The sequence below is a fragment of the Telopea speciosissima genome, chromosome 3, assembly GCF_018873765.1.
Source record: "Telopea speciosissima isolate NSW1024214 ecotype Mountain lineage chromosome 3, Tspe_v1, whole genome shotgun sequence".
Taxonomy (NCBI): domain Eukaryota; kingdom Viridiplantae; phylum Streptophyta; class Magnoliopsida; order Proteales; family Proteaceae; genus Telopea; species Telopea speciosissima.
Window position 1 is genome coordinate 5,613,196 of NC_057918.1, and position 19,379 is coordinate 5,632,574.

The following is a 19,379-nucleotide window of genomic DNA, read 5'->3' on the forward strand; positions in this document are numbered from 1 at the left end:
TATCTCTTGATGCTGCTCTGGGCGCTTTTATCTGCCATTTGCCAATTTAATATGTGGTTGCTCTTATCTGCCACTACTGAATTATGGCAGGCCTTATAATTTTTGTTTTGCATACCAAGCTTAGAACCGAGAGAATTTGGAAGGGCAAATAATAAATTGTTTGAATGAAATCTCTTTAGGTGTATTTAAAACAAGTAACTTTCTTTGTATCGTGCCTTTTAACTAAAAATTCTTTGAAGTCAATAAGAAGAGATTTACCATTATGTCATTATCTCACACTTCTAATACACGTAAAATGATAGAATTTGACCCTCTTTGAAAGAAAAACTCTGTTGTAGGACAAGAAAGAATAGGGTTACAAATTATTTGACAAAACTTAAAAAGGTGTCAATAAAAAATGACTTTTAACTGTTCCGACATTAGTCTGAGATTTGATCAAGTTGCCAACAAATATTGCTGTCAGCTTGTAACGTTAATATGATGTGAAGTTTGATTTCATTGATTGCATTGCGGGCCTTACATTTTTTTTCCCTCTTGAAGAGGGGCCAAGAATAGAAACCTTCAAGGCTTGGGTAGAATCTATTTGAAATTAGGACTCCATATTTCAGCGAAATCTGTTGGACACACCCCTGCATTTATTTTTTATGAAAGTGTAATCACACAAATATAAGACATTTCCGAGGAGTTGATTTCTCACTCAATGGGTCAAAAAAACATTGCATCGCTCCTAAGTACACAAATTCTTCCCATTTCTGCCACTTAATTTTCCGATTATCACTGCATTTGGCCATTTGTCGAAAATGGTGACTTATTATACACGCATTATGTATTAGACGGGCAAAGATTTTCCATTACGCCGGAATGAGAGGCCACACCAACGAGAGGGTGGGAGACGGATCATTCGGTAGGAGCTTATATTTTGTATTGAGAAAAGAGACTCGATGTGAACTCCATGGCCGTTATGTGAGAGACTCACCTGCTCAGCCTTTTTATCCACTTCGGTACCCCAATTGTAAACATCAATGGCAGCAAGCTTATGGTTTTATGTCAGGGCCAGCAACTTGACAGGCATGTTAGCAAATGAGCATGGGGAGGAGAAACCCATCGTTTTGATTACACCAAAATAATTTCGTTACATATATGGGAAATCTTACTCCTGTTACATGAATCAAATGTTCACTGGGAAAAACCATCTCTTTCTCAACAATGTATTTGTCATTTGATTCAATATCATTCCGTTAGACAGAAACAGAATTGACAGCCAACCACACCTTCAAAAGCTGATAAATTAGTGCTGGAATGGTGTCTGTCTATCGTCTACTATGGATTCTCTGGAAATCTGTATGCCCAACCATGTAAGAATACAAAAGTGTAGAATGTGCATTCTGATAAATATTCTGCTCAGAATGTCTGTCAGATTTATTTGTTACATACTAAATGCATTTTCCTTCCTGAAGAATAAGGTGGGGGCCATGAAGGCCTTTACTGACCACATCATCTTACAATAGCTTTTACAATATTAAGGGAACCACATTGCCTCACAAAGTTTGTGCATCACAAGTGCGTGCTACTGATCTTAATAAATCTGACCCAGTATGCATTAAAAAAAAAAAAAATCTCTCTTTACCTTCTTATATGAGTTATAAGCTGGATATTCAATATTGCATCAGCTCAACTTATATCTAGTAAAGTAGCAGATGATCCAGAGAAGCATATAGGAATGACTTCATCATGAATGGCATATAGGCAATAAAGATTATCACAGAAGATAAAAGAAAAAAAAAAAGCTTTGTCAGAGAGGGAAGAAATCATTATTGAATAACAAAATTTTTAATAAATTCAATTTTTTAAAAAAATTCTGGAATTTTACATGTTAAGATTCTCAAAAGCTTTTTTTTTTTCATGAAAAAGTGTTTTCCCCAAAATGATCTTCGGGGGTCCAAAAGAAACTTTTGAAGGAGGCAGCACAATTCAGAAGTAACCTTTGGTGATTGCAGCTTCTAGTTCTTGGAAATCCCAGGCATCATCAGCTGAATATTGACCTGGAAAGGATAAATACAATCCCAGGAAATTAGATTACCATAACAGTTCAGACATACGAAGCAGGTATATTACATCTGCCACGGATTTTTGAGTGATCAGGTTTCATACATTTTTTGTGGCTTTTCTCTTTAGATCACTCAAGACATGCCCAGGAGTGCAAGAACCAAACTCCTTTGAGAACACTGACCCTCACAGCTAGTACTCTCAGCCTCACTGAATTCAACTAAGCTCACTAAGCCTTAACCCAACTACTGGGTTATTTTTTTTAAATGAAATGTGATGGAACAGGACAAGTCTTTGTTGGTCTAGGGAGGGCCCCATCTTTACCGTTATGTTTTGTCCCTAATATGGATCCAAGATAGGCAACTCGATCTGATTTTTAGTCCTGTCTGATCAGTGGTTCAGAACACAGTTTTCTTCCTATCAGTCCTAATTCTGCCCTGGTTACTGTTTTGTTAATTTTATCGGTTTCTGTCCTATTTTCTTTATCCCATTCTGTTCTTAATCTCGTTTGTCTTCTGTCAATTGTATTTCCCATTTAATTTTATTTAATCTGTCCATACAGGATACAGCCCTTTGCAATTATGGCCTAAAACCCAAATTAGAGATGGGGTTTTCATATTGAACCAGTAATTCTACTAAAGCTAAGCTACTTGTAATTCTGCAAGGGCTCAGAAATGCTTCTTCCTAGGATGTGTGAGCTTATTAGTTGGGGAGGTTCATCCATTGTGATAAAGTGGTAGATATTGAGATTGGTGGTCCTTCTCATCTAATCAAGGGAAGTTGATCTTTAGCTCTTCATTAAATGTCTCAATGGAAGGGCTGCTTGCAAACCATCAAGCTAAGGAGTAGCTCTTTGTGGTTAGTATTGTGATATTGTACCCTCATTTCTTTATTTCTATTCCTAGGGCTCCTTGATCCCTGTATTCCCTTATAAATTAAACTTTACAATTACTAATGAAAGAAAAGGTCAACATCCAAAGTCTACTAACCTTCTACCCCATCATTACCTAGTGTCAACAGCACTGACTTGTCCACAGGCACCAAATATTACTTGAACATGGGCAAAGGAAGTATTGACTTCTACCCCATGTTGTTGTTGTTTAAGGGGATTTTCAAATAATTTCTGTAATAAAAAATGGGAAAAGGACATGTATTTAATCCCTAATTTTGATATGTTAATGTCAAGTCAATTGCTTAGTTGTTGCAATTGAAATGTATTTAATCCCTAATTTTGTACTGTATAAGAAAATGTAGCTAGTGCATAGAATGAAAATCTGTGATTCAATAGCACAAATTCTCAGTGTGTCAATAAATCAATAGACACAAACCAATATCATAGCTTCATAGTAGCGAGTGGGTGGCTCAACCAATCAAATCAAATTGTGGAAAAATGTACCCCTGGATATTAATGTAAATATGTCACCAAGTTTAATTACTAAAATACTCTATATTTTTGCCCTTGTCCATGGGATTGGTTGGGTAAGTCACCCATAGTCATCGGTGGGTGAGACGATCATTTTCCTTTGACAAAGCAAAATGCGAAGATAAAAATATTGGATGCCGAAGTCTATTATGTATCATGTTCATGAATAAATTTTCTACCTGTAAACATAATGCAATCAAGCTAGAATAATGCTAGGTAAAGTTTGAAAATTTTTCAATTTAAACAGAATTAAGCAAATAAAAGATATTCTCTTCCTGACTTCCACTCCAATAAATAGTTTTACCCCTAGAACAATTTCTGCAGTTGTATTTAAGTTGAATTTTCAGGGTATGACATGAGAAAGGGTTAATAGACTTGAAATTTATTTGTTCTGTTGAACTTGGATAACAAAATTTTTTTTTTTTGGGGGGGTGGGGTGTGGTGGGGAGACAACTAACAATGCTTAAGACTTCAGTTTTATAGAATTCTTACCTATTGAATCTCTTCGTAGAGCGGTTAAATGAGCACAACTGCATGTTGAAAACAAAGTTAGAACTAATCCATCTAAAATGACGATAAGATATATATATATATTATTTATAGCAATGAAAATTGCTAACAGAAGGCAGCTGAATTTGTTTTGTCATGTGCAACAGCGACCAAGTGATGTGATGCAAGTCATAAAAAGGTAAGTGGGAGAACCAAAGGGATTTAGAGTAGCGGAAATTTTAAGGACTTGATCGATGACTTACAAGAAGATATGGTTCTAGATTGGCATTCATGGACGTGAGCATGATAATTGAGATAAGGATTAGTTAGGGTTAAAAGCATTAGAGTTTAATGAAAATATTCAAATTTTGCCAGGGAAAAAAACTAGGAAGTTCCGATTTCTTGTAAGTTCAGTATTTCCCAAGGCTTGATAGAGTACAGAAAGTACTCAGAAATATCAGTCATTTTATAGTAGGACCACATCCCTGACTAATAATAGGTACTACCGTACTAACAGAAATGATGTCAAACTAAGTTCTGTTACCTAAAGGGTTACTAAATAAACCAAAAGGCTAAAAGAAAAGGAAAGATAATTAAGTCTAATTTTGAGTTCTTAAACTCTTATAGGGTTGATAAAAACAGAACCCCCCCACCACCCAAAAAATTTCTACAAGATTCTTATCATTTCAGTTTCAAAAATCTAACAGGAAGCCCGAAACTAACTGTTTCAGAGAATAAAACAGTTGATAGGACATAAGGGTAAAATGTTAGAACAAAGAATAGGATCTACTTATATTCATACCTGCCAAGAGCCTTCCCAAAATCAGCACAAAGGGATCGAATATATGTTCCTTTTGAGCAAGTAACCCGGAAAATCAGATTTTGTCTGCAAATGCACAGAGCATAGTATTGAGGCAGGTTAAAGGAATCCATTTTAACATAAAGAACCAATACCAAAACTTATTAAAATGATAAAAACATCACATCCACCATGACAGTAAGTCTTCAGATTCTTTATGATAGTTACTAAAATGGTGTTTTTGGAGCTATGTGAATATCTTCATGTATTTATAAGAAAGCACACAGACAGAGATGTTGCTTTTAATTCTTTGAAATACAGCAATAAATGTCAAATCATAACTGCAAGATAGGGAAATGGATATGGCTCTTCCATAGGGAACAAGAAGCTCTTAGATAAGATTTGTTGGGGAAAATCGACACATTGTACTTTTGCCTGGGAGGAGGTTATGGAAACATGGGGGACCTTTTCGAAAGATTGAGCCCCTTGGTTGGTAGGGAGAGGATTACAATAAAGGAAGATGATTGATGGGGAAGGCGATACCGTGTGACCTTTTCTAAATATTATCAACTGGGACAAAGAAAGAAGCTGATCATATCCACTTTTTCAAATGAAGTAATGGATAATTTTTTCTTTTGGGGAAGTGGTGGATGATGATAGTTTGGGAAATAGTTATAAAAACCATACCATAGAGGTCGATTAAACTGGTTTGGGCTGGAATTGGCAAGAGGGTAGGCTGATACTAAGCACACCAGAATAAGTCAAAACCCAGTAAATTTGGGCCAACAAGAGAAACAAAAGGATAAAACCTGAAGAAAAATCAACTGATTTTCGTAACAATGATCCACACCATCCAATTGAACTTCTCTTGCTTTGCTATTTCTATCTGGTTTCTTGGAGCAAAACATAGGTTGCAATGGGGACAAACCAGTACTGGTCCCTGGGAAATTAGTGACCAGTTGGTTTTTAAGATTATGGTTTGGACTCCCAATTTCAGACAACGAAATGGCACAGAGATGGAGTAGGTGTACTATTACTCAAAACATTCGAAGAAGCACTATAAAGTCACGGATGAGGAGATGAGGGGGTGGAAAGAGAAGAAACATATTTTCAGCTGAATCCTACATTTTTGTTGCAAATGGAGAAACTCCACCACCTCCAGAAATTACAGGAAAAACTAGTAGCTGGATGGTGGAAGCATTTCTTTGGATCTTCATTCAAGGAAAGGCTATTATTGTATAGGGAGAGGGTTCCCCACACTGCCAGTATGGAAAGGAATCTGCACGCCACACCAATAGGTGTTCTGAAAAAGGTATCTTCCATATGGGAACCACATTTTCCAAAGTGAGAAAAAAAATTAAAAATTCATGCGAGAGGATAACTGTACAAGGGCGGCGTAGCAATCTTTTTCCCTACTGTATATGACTAGTAGGAAATGTCTCCATCTATCCAGTTTCTGTATCATGTTCAAGAAAGCAGAAGAAAGTGTAGAGCATCTATTATCTCTGTTGATGTGTTTTAATATACATTGCTGTAGCGCTTACTTAACAGCTCAAGGTTTTGGCATAAGCGGTAGTGACATGGTATCAGAGCCAGAAGGTCGGGTGTTTGATCCTTGGTAAGTGCAAGGGGTTTGTGTTATGTGTTGTTGTGCCCCTACGCTATATGCCCCTTGGTGCCACGTGATGGTGTGATGTGCAGAATTGTGTGTGCGTGTGGGCCTGCACGTGCAGGGGGTGTTGATGTGTGTTGATATACATTGTTGTAGACTTGTAGCCCTTACTTAGCAGCTAGAACTTTTGGGAAAAGCAGTTGTAAGTTGTAACAACCTTACAACCTCATTGTAAAGTAGCAAGAGATGTATTGTTCTATTTTGCTACACTATGAGGGTGGAACTAACAATGCCTTGGAAAATAAATAGTGTCTTTAGCATGGGTGAAGACTCTTCTGCTCCTATGCATATATGCCAAGCAGCTTGACCTCATTAGCTGCATGTAGGGGATTTGCAAAGAGTGAAATAAAATAATTCAAAACGAATGCAAGTTGGTCGCCAATTTATGCTACTATGTAGGCTTTCTCGAACTAAGATGGGTTTTATGTCTGGGACAATGCAAGGGTCTAGCTGAGTTGTGGCTAGTGGAAATTTTGCAAACAATTGCAGAATGAAATATTCACCTGTACCTAAATATATAACATCCAACATGAAACATTTACTCATGTATATGTGAGTGTTGGTTGATATGGTGTATGCTGCATCCTAAAAGAATATGATTCCAATAATAGAGAAATGATTTGTGATGGCTAAGCAGTGTAACAATAGCGGTAGCAGTAAAAACCCACTTAGCTTAATAATTGTTTATCAGGATAGAAATTCAATGATAACTTTCAAACAAAATCAGTCTCTAATATCTACACAAGGTGAAGTTAACATAGTTCTAAAAAGAAATTCTAAAGTGCAGATTAGATCTACTGTGATAAAATGACAATATAAATCTAAGCGTATTATACATCTCATGACATAATGCCGATTAACACATTACACTTATCAACTGTTTGTCAAGAACAGTTTTAAAAATATAAAATGATAATGTAGTGACAACCGGATTTTTTTTGGGGGGGGGGGGGGGTGGGGTGGGGGGGGGGATTTAACAGATTCAGGTGAATTATTAAATTAATCTCAGATATAACAATTCAGGGAACATCCAGTGCAATTGATACTTACCTGTCATCTAAGCTGCGCTCAATATCAAATTGAAAAATTGAAATACGTCTTGGCGAAAGCTCAATACTTTCTCCTCTCCTTGCTTTCTCATACATCTTCTCACCTCCCACCTAGCAATAAATGAAGAAAGTCAAGAATATAAGGACAACCCCAGATGCTTTCAGAAACTTGTGATCTCAGTCAAACATTTTTTTTTTGTGGCTAAAGATCAGCAATATTCTATTAAATAGAAGGCAAAGAATATACAGAATAACGTCCAAAAACTATTGGATGCCGGAAAAATAAATACAAATCCCAAAAAAATCAGATTACTTCTCCACCTTTGGCATTGCCATCAACAGAGGAAGCAACCTAACTCGAGTATGAAGCAGGCAGCCCACAAACTACAGAAAGCATCAGTCAATCAAATATATATTTTGGCCTCTCCTCCCAATCCCACGTAACATCATCCAAAATAAAAGGAGGAACAACGACACAACTATTGGAGACCATGGAAGTCGATGTCTTTTTGGCCAGAGAGTCTGCAACCATATTAATCTCTTGGAAACAATGTGAGATTCTCCAAGTTATACTATCCAAGAAAGGTTTGTAAAACTTCCATTGTTGCAGAAAAGCCAAAGGAATCAACTGATCTTTGGATGCACATCACCACCAAGCTTGAGTCACACTTGATCCAAATCCTGGACAGCCCCATATCCAACGCAAAATTCAACCCTTAAAAGAAGGCCCAAAATTCTGCCATGAAGTTAGACACCACATCCACATAAGAAGAAAACTTCTTACAAGACTTCCATTGGAGCTATGAAAAATCCCTCCCGCCATGCATGACGAGATTACCAATAGCACTAGCTTCAATGTTAAATTTCACCCAGTCATTATCAGGTTTTTTTCCAAATCACCTCATCTATGCGGATAGCCTTAACCAGACAAGTATTAAGCCTCTTCAACTTGGAAATCAGAAGCTCCTTAACTGATTTCACAGAGCACGGAAACAAAGATGACGCCTCTTGAAAACTTTGCACAATAACTTTAGTAAGCCCTCTGAAATCTCTAGACACCTCTTCATATCTTCTAAGATTTCTTTCCATCCACAGCTGGCAAGGAATAATTATCACTGCAGCCATCCAAATTGATTTGAGTGGGGGAAGTCTCCGCCTTCCTTTTCCACCAAGACAATAACTCGTGGATCAACTGGAAACCGGTCCATCTTGAATCAAAACACTGGAGGAAATCATTTCAAATTGCCACTGCATAAGGACAATCTAGAAAAACATGATTCACACTTTCCTGTGCCTGATAGCAAAGATTGCACCTTGAAACCTAGGGAACATTGCAACGAACTATATTGTCATCACATGGAAGACAGTTGTGCACCAACCTCCACGGCTCCCCCAAACATCGATTGACTAGGTATGAGGCAATTATTCCAAACCAACGGGAACCATGACACATGAGGAACCTTCACTCGAATAGCATTCCCAGCTGAATTAACTGTGAATTCACCTGATTGAGAGAAGGACCACACCAGCTGAACCTCAGAGCCGGGGGAGAGAAGCATAAAATGCACCTGGGCACAAAAATTCTGCAACAAATTCGACTGAACCGAAGGGAAAGCACACTCACCATCCACAATGAAATCTGAAACCATTGCCGACTGACTATTCAAATCCGAGATTCCCAAGGAATTGATAGATTCAGCAAACAAGAAATCTCCAAGCCACTTATCTCTCAAGAATCAAATCTTAACCCCATCGCCAGCCATCCACCCACCTTTCATTCAATTTCACCACCTGCCATGCTTTTTTAATACCTGGCATAATACAAGAACAGATTCCCGAAGATCTCAGATCCCCGTTCGGAAGCAAATATCTACCTATCATAAATCTTCCGAAAGAAGAGTCTTCATTAAGGATTGACCAACATAGCTTAGAAATTAACGCCAAATCGATATCCCGCAGATGCCAAATCCCCAAACCACCCTCTTTTTTTTGGCATACACATAATACTCCATTTCGCCAACACCGATTTTGGGAGTCTAAATCACCACTCAAAATAAAATTCTTCACCCATTTCTCCATCTGTCATAAACATCTATCTATTAAGAATTTAAAAATTATTACAAAGAATTACAGAGGAGCATGCACTCTGATTACTTGTGGTGATTTAGCAGCATCACAAGCAAGAATTAAGTACTTGGTTTTGGTGGATGACTTGGCAGTTCTGAAACTCAAATAAGATGGGCCAGCTAACCTTTTGTGTTAGATCCATGGGCGTACCCAGTGCACGAGGCTTCCGCCACTGTGGGGTTTGGGGAGGGTCATAATGTACGCAGCCTTACCCCCGCATCGCGGAGAGGCTGTTTCCAGAGACTCAAACCCATGACCACTTGGTCACAATGGAGCAACCATACTGTTGCAGCAAGGTCCATGGTTTAAAGTATCAGTACGTATCGTATAGACAGACACGTATCGGTATCAGTCGGTACCGATACGATACATATCGATACGTCTCTTTTTTTTTATTTAAAAAAGACTGTCTCGGATTGTATCGAAATATATCGGCCAATACGATACGATACGACCGATAAGTATTGATACATCCAGTAAAGGGTTCCGTGGGTGGTTTAATACATATCGATTTGTAATGATACATATTGATATGTAACGATAAGTATCAACCGATACGGCTCAATACATACCGATACATTCCATAAAAAAAGCCATTTCACTCGTAGACTCGATACAACTCCTATTCTAACAGAAAAATGAAGGAAAATTCTCAACCAAGAGACTAAAATCTTGCATTTAATCTTGTTTTTTCACACTTTTGGACTAAAAAATGAATCAAGGAGTGCTACAATATCATTCTTTGCATCATCCAATACTCTTCAATGGCTATAGACGATTACAACATGTAAGAAACATCATCTTTTATAACAATTTCAAATTAACGCACTTGTCTGGTTATACGTTATTCTCCATTTTAGTGTTTATGCATGATATATGTTATATATTGCTTGTTTATATTGTTTTTTGTGTCCAAAAGTGTATTTCCATGTGTATTTTAACAATTTTCATGTGTTTCTGCACCGTTCGATATGTATCTTCGATACGCTACGATACGTCTCTTAAAATTGCCCGACCGATACCATACGCGATACCGATACTTTAAATCTGGCCAAGGCCCACCCTCTTTGTGTTAGATCCATGTGTATGTGAAATTTCTATAGGCCATACACAAGTTAACATCCATATAACGCCCAAACCCTTATGCTGGTGGATGATTTGGCATGTTCTGAAACTCAAATAAGAAGATACCAACTAATCTCTGTGATGCAGATACATCACCAAAATAGGCTTATTCTAATGGGAATAAGTCTAGGGTTAGTCAGTTTAGTTTCCATGGTTTTATTTTTTAAGTCTCTTGTTTTTAAATTGAACCGAGTCCAAGCTGGTCCAACCAATGGTTCAATTTAAGTGATTTTTGTAGTTTTCTTTTATTTGCTTTTAAGCAATGTAAGTTGGGCTGGATTAGGACTCTACAAGTCCAGCCGTGTTTTGAGTCTATTTCCTTTAGTATTTCAGTTTCCTAGTCAGTTTAGGTTATCTAATAGGTTAAGGATTAAGTTAGGCCTTTCCTTTTTAGTATATGAGTCTATTTTTGAGTCTTTTATATAAGGTTGTAAGGGAGGCAAGCATTGGGGACGAATTTTGATTAATAAAAAGCTTTTTGCTGCTCTTCTCTTCTTCTCCATTGAAGATTTGTCTTGTGTTTGATCAAGGCTGAAGGAATCGGTGTTTGATCCGATAGACACTTTGAGGTGGGAAGCCCAGGTGGATCGTTTGAAGGAATCAGTGTTGGATCCGATTGACACCTTGCAGTGGGAAGCCGGGTGGTTCTTTGGTTCTTTATTATTGTTCCATTACTATTTTACATTCAAGCAAGCTGTTATCATCATCAACAAGTAAGTTTGAATCTGATCCAAACCCTAGCCATTCTGTTCTTCTCTTCTAGACCACCCCCAACCAGCATAGCCTAACCAGCCATAAAAACAGGCCCATACTTTGGTTGAATTTCCCCCTCACCAGATCAGACACTCGATCCAAACTTGGTTGGGTTCTGATAAGCCGAACCCCCTCAACTAGCCTCCCCCTATTCCAAACCCTAACCCTAGTTTTCCTCAATTCTTAAAACCTTGCTGCCGATTCTGTCCAACAGTCCCTAGTTTGTTAGTTTGATTTCTTTTTTCAGTTAAATCATGACTGGAATAATCAAACCTAATTCCTAACCTTAATCCTAACCCCTAAACCCCACTAAACCCTAACCCTAAATTAGCCAATTTTCACCTGTTAGAAACCTTAACTGATTCACCTTTGGATAACAGATCCTGGTTTGGTTCCTAGTTTGACAATTCAAATCTAAGACTACATTACTCTGGTGTTAGTAGACCCATGCATATATGAAGTTTCTATAGGCTGTGCACATCTCTGCACCCATATAAGGCCCAAACCCTAATGCTGCTTGTTTTGAGGACTAACAGGCTTTTTTTGCTATTCTAAAGTCCAATTCAGCTGTGAATATAGACTAGGCCAAGGGACGGACTTCATCTCTTCTATTCTCTTCACTTGCACCTCACACTTCCGCTAAGTCTAACAAGCTTCAGTTCCCGCATATCTATAGTTGTAGACCGATTAGTGAATAAGCAAACGGAGGCAACAAGCAAGTGCTTTCGTAGACTGAACTGTTTAGTGTTTCCGTACATGTCTTGTACAAGTATCACAGTATTTTTATGAGTCTTTGATGGTTGTTAAACACATAATTTGACAACTTGAGTATTTTTGCATTCTAAACGTTCAATAAATATTCACTGTCTTATCCCTCTACACTTCTCTAACAAAGACCTGAAGACAAACTTAAGCAGAAAAAGGTAATTACAGCTGTCACTAACAGGTTGTTAGGTATATCTTCCCAAATACCAAGATTCAGATTTGAAAAAACTGTAAAATTGCAACCATCAAATTGGATAGATTTAAACTGAGAAATGGATGCAGATGCCGTACAAGAATAGCAACTATTAGTGTCATGTTCAATTTTCAGGGGCCTGGGCTACTTCCCCAATCTCTACTTCATCTCATCTTTAAAATGCCCATGCATTGGATATTTACATGTGTATAGATATGACACAAGCAATATTTCCGTTCCTTTCGGTTCAAGGTGACTAGAACATAATATGAATGCTTACCTTGATGGCAGAAAACATTGGAGGAACTTGCCAGATCTCTCCACAAAAGGATGCAGTGTTTCTTTTTATGTCTTCATCTTTGATATGTTCCCATGGCTCACGTTGAATTACCTACATGACAGGTCTGCGTGTTCAGTCGCAATTTAGGTGCATAGATTAGAAGTAGGGAAAACAGAAAAAGTAAAGAATCTATATGCAATACAAAGGACAAAAAGTAACAACAAATACAGTCAATGAAAAAAAGTTCAATGACATGCAGTCAATGGAAATCAAACCCTAGATTGCTGGATGATTTATGCTGACTAGCTTATTCATCTCTTACCATTCTTCCTGAATTGTACTCAATTTTTATATGATTGGTATCTACATGTGAAAGTAATTCTGATCAAGAACATTTGCGGCATATGCCACTGCTATCTTCATCTTGATAATTTCCTGTTTTATTTTATTTTTTCGGTTTTGCCCGTTTCATTTGTCAGGGAAACAATTAGTTGGTCTCTCTTACAACTGAACAGAGTTATTAGAACAAGAAGCACATTCAAGGTGCCAATGCCTCCAAGCACCTGAGGCACAAAGCACAAGGCAACACATGCGACAGAATGAAGCGAGATAATTTTAAAAAATATATACATTAAATCACTTAGAAGTAATGTACAACAGATATAAATAACAGAGATAGTAAGAAAAAACTTACAATATTTGAGATAGTTGGATAATAAAAATCACACAACTACGTTATACAAATAATCAGCAACAAGTACATAACCAATGTCGAAGATAACGCAAGTCCAAGTTCTATAGCTTGAACAAATTGCAAAATTATAGAGAAGGCTTTGTTTGCTCAACCGAAGCAAGGCCATAGGGCTGCAATTGTGAAACTAAAAAGGAATATTCTTTGTTTGCATGATAAAGCAGCCCAGCCCAACCTTAAAAGCACACAAAAGGCCATAAAGGTGCATGCCTAAGTAACTCTTTCCTCAAGAGATTTAAATTCATTTAGTTATCATGGAAAGAATATTAATAAAGAATCTATCTTTTCAGCAGCTAGGCAAACCAGATAGCAAACAAGAAGAATATGGGCAAGTCCCAAAATGAGTTCTTTAGCATCTATATGATAGTTAATTTCTCAAAAGGAAAATTGTCTTCCTAGTGAAAATGCTAAGCTTGATCATTGTTTTGTTAGTGTGTGGTCACTTCTGAAAGACTAAGGGATCCCCTACTTCAAAACATTAGAATCTTATAAAGGAAGAAAAAAAGAGTAGGATAGTGAAGGAACTTTTCTTCGAACCATTCCCCCTCCACCCCCCCCCCCCTCCCTCCCCACCCTCACCCCAATTCTTTAATAAGAACGAAGGTGCAACCAATTATCAGTATATGTTGTACATAGAAATAGGTGTTTTAATTTTCATGATATCAGAACTGAGCAAGGAAAAAGAAATACAGGATCATCAGATTGTATATTACATGAAAATAGGAAGCATTGATCGTTAGTTGGAATCAATAAACAGACCGGTGAATCAGCATCCCAAGTTGATGTAGCCTCTCCGAGCCGGAAAATTCCACTGTAACTCTTAATCATACCTTGGAATCTGTGGCCAAACACATTCAGTTCCTTTATAAATCTCCAGTCTGTATGTTCAACAAAATGCTTGAATCCTTGCTTTCAGAAAGACACATAGGCTTGTGGGTTAGACAGAATTATCCATGAATGCCCCATCTTAAGAATTCACAGTTAAGCATAAAATTACAAGTAGAGTAACACATATTGAAATGATAAACTTAATGAGTAAGAATACATAATAACATTAGGAGGCTTTAATTTCAGCAGCTATATTTCAAAGTTCCATGCTCACACTTTCTGTAAAGATTTTGATAGTTAAATGTTTATCACATATTTACATTTAGAGCACAATATTAGGTGGGGCAAAAAACCAAAGAACAGTTGAGAGAAAATTTTGTTAAACACCTCAAATTTGATTCCCTTTACAGGACAGGCAAGGAACTGAAATTTATGCAAACTTGAGTCAATGTTTTATGGAAACTAGGATAAGGTTAACTAGGATATTGTGTGTGGCAATAGGGTTTCAAGATGAAATCAAAATTTAGGGCTGTCCAAATAATGATTACATAAAGTTTTCTCGCAGGTATAGAATACCAGGGAAGAAACATAAGTTGAATGACTCTGGCATTAAGTGAAATAACTCAAAACTATAGAAGAAACGGAGGGATATGTTTTCTCCAGCACTTTAGTTTTAGAAAGGTTTCCAGGCTGGGCCAAAACAGTAGGGTCAAGAATGGCCATGGGGTGTAAAGAGGCTCAGAAGAAAGGGTTTGGTCCAAGTTTGAAAGAAGGTAATACTGTAGATTTCAGGATGCAGGATCAATAAACAGTTCGAAAACAGAAATAAATTCCAAAATCCAAGGCCGAAAAGAATAGATAAAACAGTAGAATAACTATGAGAACTTCAAGCTCTCCTTGCAATCGTACAAGGTTCTTTAATTCTTCACGAATCAACCATAATTCATGCAGCCAATAAGCAGCAGCAGAATTAGAGTACTTCGATTTGGAATGGATGTAGCCGATGTACTGCAAAAATGTTCGATAAATAACTTTTCTTGACGTAAAAGAATAGCCAGTATTTACTCCAAAAAACAAAATGGAAGCTTCCTTCCCTCTTCTTAAAATTAAAAATGAAATAAATGGAAAAAAATGCCCATGAAGTCTTCCATCCACCAAAATAACAAGAGCACAAAGGATCAGTTTCAGAAGCATACCTATCTACCAACTTAGTGGCTTTACCAACACATACAATCAACAATCCAGTTGCCATAGGGTCAAGAGTACCGGCATGCCCAACCTGTTACTACACCTTTAATCAAGAGGAATATTCATGTTGAACAATATCAATCAGCAGTTTCATCTTCACATACCTTTTTCACTTGAACTAGGCGGCGCAGTTTTCCACAAACCGTAAACGAAGTCCACCCTGCCTCGGAAGATAGTATCATCTTTAAAAGCATGAATAAAAAAATAAATATCATCTTTACAAGCATGAATAAAAAAATAAACTTGCAAAGCCTTTAAGTGGTAACAAGATATTAAATCAGGCTATCAGTTGAACAAGCAATAAATGTGATCATTCTTATGACCTTGGATCTACCAAAAGTAAGGAGGTAAATAATGAAGAAGATATTGCTCATATAACTAAAGCAAGGAGGATGAAGGGGTGAGGAGCTTCTAGAGTATTACATGATTAACAAATTCCATTAAATATTTTAGAAAAAACTATAAGATATCAACTTGAATGAAGTTGAATGTTGAATGTTACACTGTAACGAAATAACATATATATAATGACTATAACCAAATTGATGACATTAAAATGGATAAGTGCGAAGACTATTAAGGATATAATCAGAAGTAAGTACATCAGAGTAGTATTAATTGGTGACAAGATCTGACTTAGCTAGTTGAATTTTGGTTAAAAAAATGTGGAGATGCAGGGTGTCAATCAGAATTCCTCTATTGAACTATGTAGGCCACCAAAGAAAAGTGGATGCCCGAGTCCATCTTGAACCATTTTCCTTCCTAGTAGAGGTGTTAGTATATTGTAGCTCATTTTTCTCTAATCATATCCTAGCATTTCGCACCCCAATTACTCCAATAAAAAGTCCAAGTTCGGAGGCTCCATTTCCAAAAATTCCTAATCTTATGCACACAACAAAGCCATAACTAAGCAGCTAACCTTTAGGTTTGTTAACTAGGACCACCGTGCCATATGGGCCGTCCCATATTGGAGGAAGCTCAGTCTTCCTAGTCACCATGTAGGGTTCCCCAGAAGCATCTTCAGCCGCATTGTTGGGAACTTTCTTCAAACACTTGAAGAATTCCTCCACCTTCTTCTCCGAAATATCTTTTTTAGCATCTTTCGCAACCTTGACCCCTTCATCCTCGTCGAAGAAAATCAAACCCCGATCATCCCCTTCATTGTCAACCTTAGTGTTCTTTTCTCTAGCACTACCAGACTTCTTCTTTCCCTTTGGCTTCGATTCCCCGGGCTCAACAAACGCCTTGTCCATACATTGGTCAGGGAAGTACTTCTTCTCCAATTGATACACCATCTGATAATGCTTCTCCTTCTCCCATGGAAACGCGAAGGCATCGTAAAAGTAAAGCTCCTCTTCCCTTTTGTGCAACGTTGGAAGCTCGACCACCTCCGGCTTCATTTCCACATACTTGTCTTCGTGGGAACTCTCTTCGTCAGAATCGGCACCGTACATCCTCTTCATCCTCTTCCGGTAATATTTCCTCTTCGACTTAGCCATATCCTCCAAAGTGTACGAATTCCGTTGGCTCGTACCCTCCTCCGAAACAGTTGTTGACAGCTTTTGATCGACCCAATCTTCGAAACCCAATTCCGATTTCGGTTTTTCAGACGCTTCGGTTTCAGGGGCTTCATGAAAATCGTCGGACTTGGCTCTGTCAGGTGGACGGGATTTTCGGCGATGCGAGGAAGGAGATTGGGCCGGGCGAGAAACGATGAGTTCGTATTGAAGGGGATAAGGAGTGGCAGTAGTGGAGAATGAGCAGGGACGGGAAATTGACAAGGTTATTTTGAGGATATTGCGTCTTGAAGACCGAAACAGAGGTAATGTTCTAGAGGACGCCAAGGTTCTGGTACGAAGCAAGAGCAGAGAAATTTGGGTCATGGATAGCGAGCCGGACATGGTTATTCAGTTTAGGATCAGGGTTGGAGTTGTTGACTCTTGCTTGTGTTCGATTTTGATAGCGCTCTTGTCTTAGGAACCCAAGACTATAGCTTCAGCTTCAGTCAGTTTGAGTTCCAGGAGTCCTGAGTGTCCCCAATCGATATCCATGGAACATAGGAGGCGAAAAGCGAACGAGGTAACGCGACTACTTCCACGAGAAACGTAAGTTTGAGCGCACGCGTGCATATGCGAACCACATGAAATCAAAACTGCCCACTTGCCACAATTCCTACGGAGATGTTTTCCTTCACCGCGCGTGAAGGGAAATTCTCTGCCCTATTTACAAATGGGTAAAAAGTCGCACTACGTTCGAGAGAATAATTTTTGCAGAGCGTTCATCATACATAGCCGTCGATATAACCATATATATATAATCTGAATCGTTGAAACACTTTTCTCATTCTAACCGAGACCCATTTTGACGGTGACAGCCCAGTTTTGACGGTGATAACAGGTCATCTCCGTGAAACCACATCCCAACTCCGATACCCATCCGGTCATCCCATCTCCATTTTTTTTCTTTTTTCTTTCTTTTTTCTTTCTTTTTGGTAAACGTCCATACCGACTCATCCCTTGGGTTTCTGACGGGTTTAGGAATATGTTGATCACAATATGCGGATTCAAATTATGAATCCTTTAATAACTTCTGTTTCTTGTCATCTTCTGAAACTTAATTCAGAAGTGGAAGTTGTTTAAGAAGATTTATAGTGGAGAATTCCATTGACCGTAGACCAAGGGAAACATAGCCTGAAACTGTGACTCAAGAATAGCTCTCTAGAAAGGAACATTCAGTCGATTCTAAAGTTCATTTCCAGAGTAAGGAAGATGCATGTCGGTACAGAAGCTGAGTTCCTGGATGAAAAAGATTTATTTTCTTTAGATTCAAACCTAGAATCAATCGGTTCATGTGATGATTTTCTCATTAGAATTTTTTGCTCGATCCAGTGGATGGGTTTTTATCAGTTAGAAATTTTGAGAAATCGTCTCAAACTGAAATTGTACCGGACTTCGATGAAGATAATGTAGAAATGATTGTAGATATCCAAAGAACCTAAGAGACCCTTTTGAAGATTTCAAAATATGGTGAGCACCAAAACCATAGACATCAGTGACTAGTCTTTTTCGTTTATTAACCCAATTAGATTTAGGGACGAGACAGAAATTTTCTAAATAGAGGAAAGGGAAACAGGAGGGGGAAAAAAAAAAAACAGGAACATTGAGGTTGATCTTTGAGGGCAATTAAGCAAACACGTCCTCAGTTCACAATTCCAGGTGAGGTGCTCAACCATGACGACCTCAATTACCCCTTGATACTAGTTAACCTCCTCAATCATTACCTCTGAATCTTCCATTTGACGGCCCTAATCCCACTTCTACCAGTTCCAACACTGGTCAGGCCAACAAGGACCGTAAAAATGCCATCCAAGCAATTTGTATTCGAACTCAATAAACCTGAACTCGGAGAAAATGCCTTCTTCCTCTCTCGAAAATAAGCATTAACGGGTAAAAATGAACTTAACTTTTGGTTCATCCTCTGTGTTTTCTTTTCTCCATCGGTCTCCTGAAGCACATTGTTGATGGAGAAGACCTAAAATCGATTGTCACCGTAACAACAAGTAACCAATAATCTAGGTTCATCATTCAGCGGTTGAGATTAATTTCACTTTAAATGTGCGGTTAATATTAAAGAACGGAAGAATAGGTTCACAGGACGGACGTTCCACTACCACTCACCCTTTACAAATAGTTGAAACTTGAAACTACCCGACATTATGGATATCACTCTAATGTGGAAAATTCAATCCATTCCAATTGGTTTTTAGGAGACTAGATGAGCTTTGAGCATATGAAAAATGGAAAAAAAATCATCGACATGTAGAAGTTGCGA

At 37.9% G+C, this 19,379-nt stretch overlaps 1 protein-coding gene across 1 annotated transcript; it reads right to left on the reverse strand.

Annotated features, from left to right (window-relative positions):
- Nucleotides 1-1,903: 1,903 nt before the first annotated feature.
- Nucleotides 1,904-17,472, reverse strand: LOC122653797. The gene is made up of 9 exons (XM_043847736.1): nucleotides 16,468-17,472; nucleotides 15,653-15,708; nucleotides 15,497-15,579; nucleotides 14,232-14,310; nucleotides 12,722-12,832; nucleotides 7,480-7,589; nucleotides 4,761-4,844; nucleotides 3,962-3,999; nucleotides 1,904-2,042 (listed from the first exon to the last, which is right to left on the reverse strand). Exons 1-9 carry the CDS (start codon nucleotides 17,447-17,449, stop codon nucleotides 1,972-1,974), a joined length of 1,614 nt encoding a protein of 537 aa, XP_043703671.1. The 5' UTR covers nucleotides 17,450-17,472; the 3' UTR covers nucleotides 1,904-1,971.
- Nucleotides 17,473-19,379: the final 1,907 nt, after the last annotated feature.

Coding starts and splice junctions, on each gene's coding strand:
- LOC122653797 (XM_043847736.1), bottom strand. CDS start 17,449: ATGTCCGGCTCGCTATCCATGACCCAAATTTCTCTGCTCTTGCTTCGT. Junction 15,580..15,652: donor GCCTAGTTCAAGTGAAAAAG/GTATGTGAAGAT, acceptor GTGTAGTAACAG/GTTGGGCATGCCGGTACTCT. Junction 2,043..3,961: donor TCTACGAAGAGATTCAATAG/GTAAGAATTCTA, acceptor TATCCTTTCCAG/GTCAATATTCAGCTGATGAT.